Genomic DNA, 3,855 nt, shown 5'->3' on the forward strand with positions numbered 1-3,855 from the left:
ACCAGTTTCCATAAAGGCTGCACCATTTTGCAGCTCCACCAACAGTGTATAAGAGTTCCTTTTTCTCTGCAACCTCTCCAGCACTTATCCTTCTCAGTGTTTTGGATATTAGCCATCCTAACTGGAGTGAGATGATATCTCAAAGTCTTGATTTGCATTTCCCGGATGCTGAGTGAAGTTGAGCATTTTTTCATGTGTCTGTTGGCCATTGTATATCTTCCCTTGAGAAATGCCTATTCAGCTCTTTTGCCCATTTTTTAATTGGGTTATTTGTATTTTGCTGTAAAGTTGTTTGAGTTCCTTGTATATTCTGGATATTAATCCTTTGTCAGCTGAATATTTTGCAAATAATTTCTCCCACTCTGTTGGTTGTCTGTTTACTCTGTTGATTGTTTCTTTTGTTGTACAAAAGCTTTTTAGTTTGATATAATCCCATTTATTTTTCCTTTAGTTGCCTGTGCTTTTTCTGCCTCAAGGAATGGCTGAGGACTATAAAATGAGCAGGAGATGCCTGGGGGTGTTACGTGCTCTGAGGAGGTCAAAGAGGACTGCTGCTATTTTTGTGTGCTATGATTATTTGCATACATTTTGAACTGATTTTTATTATTTGTCCCTAAATATTTTATTTTATTCTAAAAATGTGATCCTTTTTTGATTCCTTGCACTAACTAGCTATTGCTTGCATATGAGAAATCTCCTGGTTTGTACATCTTCGTCTTGTAGTTAGCCTCATTACTGACCACTTTCCTGATAAAAACCATGGTGTTGTGAAGTGATTGATTTTGTCTTTTTCTTTTCTAATATTTATACCTATAGACATTACTATAGAGTAAAAAAAAAACTATAAATAAAGTACAGAGTTCTCTTGCAATTCCACTTTCTAGTGTTAACAGCAGGTTTTGCTAGCCCTGTAGGATGAATTCGGAAGGTCTTAATATCTTTCTATACTACATTATAAATAAGTAAAGGACTAACTATTCTGAAGTTTCAACGGACTTTGTCAAATGTTCTTCATTGTGTGGTTTTGGAGGATGGAATCCTGAGTTTCCTTTCAAGAACTTTCTGAGGCTTGTTTTATTCCTGAGCCATTTATACTATTTTACATTTTCCTAATTGTAGGAAGTAGAAAAGGAACACTAATATATAAAAAAGCATTCTATGTTTATTATATAAATATATTAACACAGGTAGGGTAAGTATTTTTTCTTTCAGAAAATGGGCATGGGTGTTGGCTATCGGAGCCCTGGCATGCCTGCAAATGCCGCTAGGCCCTATTGGAAATAGTGAATTTGGTTTGAGGAAGAGCAGATGTGAAAAGATTCCAGACTTCAGAAGCAGTGTGACTCAACAGAATCTCGGAACCTTGGAGCGGAATGTAGATGGGATGAGCAAGGCTTGTTCTGAGAAGGGCAAGGAGACCCTTCACCCTGGGGCTGGGTGGGACTAGGGAGAGGCAGAGTTAAATCAGCAAGTTGGTGCCAGTTCCCCTCAGGGCCTCACAGAACCTCTCCCTGAGGAATCAGCATTTGACTTTGTAAATCAGGGGACTCCTGGAAGCTCCAGGGTAAGGAAATGAGATGAAGGTCAAGTAATTAATTTGGCAACGTGTATGGATTGGCTGAAGCAGGGATTTGCTTTGAACACCCTGGGGATACCTGTAAAGACAGGAGGCCACCTGAAAATGGAGGGGACCAGCAGGCCTGGGGCCTCACTGGGTTGGATGATGGAGGAATGTGGAACCCAGAGGCATTAGACACTGTAGACTTGGGAGTTGTGGTCACTCATGTGCCACTAATGCTCAGTTTGGGCTGCCACTGGTTCACTGTGGGATCTGATTTCTTTCCCTGAAAATGCAGATACTTCAGCCAAACTTTTTCTGATCTGGGCCTCCACACCTCAAAACGGTGCCCCTGTGGCTGGGGGAGGGTAGGGGATTTGATATGTGGCGTGGGTCATTAGTAGCTGTCATGTGACCCTTTTGCGCTGGGTTCTGGTCAATGTTGTGGACCGTGGCAAGGCTGCCTGCAGAGATGAGAGCCTGGCATAGTTGGATGGGAGGTCAGGCAGAGTGCAGGAGGTGAGGGCCATGCTGAGGGAGGGTCTTGGGGACGAGTTAAGTGATTTGAGCAAAGCTAGGGAAGTGAGTGATTTGTCAGCAGGCACCCAAGGGAGAAACCCAGGGCCACTGGAGGCTGCTGAGTTGGTCTCTTGAGTGAAAGAAAGGCAGCGAGACCCGGTCTGACGGTTCACCAGAGAAGTTCCGTTTTATTCAAGGACTGCGCGTACATTTATAGGGTGCTGTGCTCTGGGGCGGGAGAGAGAGTGGACGGGGTGGTAACTGATTGGACGGGGCTGGGCAGGAGGTGAGCCTTGACCTGTGACTGGCTGAGGTTTGGCGCTGGTGGGCTTGGGTGTTGGCGCCAGCGGGTTTGTTTACTGCGGAGAAGAACCAGGAAGGGCATCATATTGCCAAGGTGTGTCCCTGTTCAGGTGCCCATGGGGTCCCTACACTGAGAGACAATACAGTGTCCCCATGCAGAAAGAGCGGTGAGCGGCTAGCCTGCAGGAGAAGGCCAACGGCTCCCCAAATCCAGATAGGCAGTGCCACTATGCTCCTCTAACCCCACCCCTCAGCAATGGAGCGGGTTTGTTTACTGTGGAGAAGAACCAGGAAGGGCATCATATTGCCAAGGTGTGTCCCTGTTCAGGTGCCCATGGGGTCCCTACACTGAGAGACAATACAGTGTCCCCATGCAGAAAGAGCGGTGAGCGGCTAGCCTGCAGGAGAAGGCCAACGGCTCCCCAAATCCAGATAGGCAGTGCCACTATGCTCCTCTAACCCCACCCCTCAGCAATGGTCTCCCAGCTTCTCACCCCTAAAGTCACAGCTTTGGAACATCTGTGGGGGTCGTACTGAAAGCGAGGACTCCCCACCTCCTTCTGCCATGCACGCTTGTTCTCCCACTGCCCACTTTCCTCACACTCCTCTCCCTCAGTCTCCACGAATATGGAGGGGAGACTGCTGCCCCACGATCCCTGCACGCCATGCTGGCCTCTTCCTCCCCTCCCCAGCAATCGTCCTCAACTCCCCCTTCACAGTCTGGGTCATGGCTGCCACCTCGGAACTACAGCCCACAAAGAAAAAGACTCAAATACCTGCAAACCAAAGCCTGTATTTCCTAGAGCAAAAATATTCTTCCCTTTTATAAAAAAAGAAAGATCCCTATTTAGGCTAGTAGGTTAATTAAGGCATAGAAAGGAAAAAGTCTAGTTCATCCAAGAATTGAATCTGAAAGTAGGTGGGGACTGGGTAGCGGGGTAGCGAAGGTTCTAGAGGCAGCTGGGGAACCTTGGTCTCATAGGGTCTCCCTACAAGCAGATGTCCTTGGTAAATAAGAGTTAATAGTTGGAGCATTAGCATGCCATGGCTCCTTTGGATTTTGATTCCATTTGATTTCAGGAGAGTCATAATCCAGGGCCCCACATGCCATTTCCCCGTCCAGGACAGGCAGGTCTGGCCCCGGGAGAGTGCGCAAGCTGCGGGGGGACTGCGGTGCCTCTCCTCCAGCACCCTGCAGCCTCCCCGCACCTACCGGTGGCAGCGCGCCTTTGCGGTGCCCTGACACCGAACTGATGCTTCTGGGAAACGAAACTAAACCTCTCCAAAGTTTCCAGCTCTTTTTGTTTCCCGCTACCCAGCGCGTCCGAGTCTAGCGAAGGCGGGGCCGAGGAGCCACCGCGGCGGAAACGGCCAGGGCGGGCCAGCGTGCGGGCACGAGTACAAGGGGACTCTGTGCGGGGCGGCGCCCGGCCCGCCTGCGCCCTGCTGGGACTGCGGCCGGGCGGCGGGGGCTG

General features: G+C 48.7%; 1 protein-coding gene across 1 annotated transcript in view; it reads left to right on the forward strand.

The window, feature by feature from the left end:
• Positions 1-1,258: 1,258 nt before the first annotated feature.
• Positions 1,259-3,855, forward strand: part of LOC103602403 (probable phospholipid-transporting ATPase VA) — a gene marked incomplete at its 3' end in the record, with an annotated part of 83,214 nt that continues 80,617 nt past the window's right edge. The window contains exons 1-2 of the mRNA XM_008586806.1: positions 1,259-1,437; positions 3,700-3,778. Of these exons, the coding sequence (XP_008585028.1) occupies positions 1,259-1,437; positions 3,700-3,778 (258 nt within the window). The remainder of the gene's footprint in view (positions 1,438-3,699; positions 3,779-3,855) is intronic.

Source organism: Galeopterus variegatus, unplaced genomic scaffold (assembly GCF_000696425.1).
Source record: "Galeopterus variegatus unplaced genomic scaffold, G_variegatus-3.0.2 Scaffold4127, whole genome shotgun sequence".
NCBI lineage: Eukaryota > Metazoa > Chordata > Mammalia > Dermoptera > Cynocephalidae > Galeopterus > Galeopterus variegatus.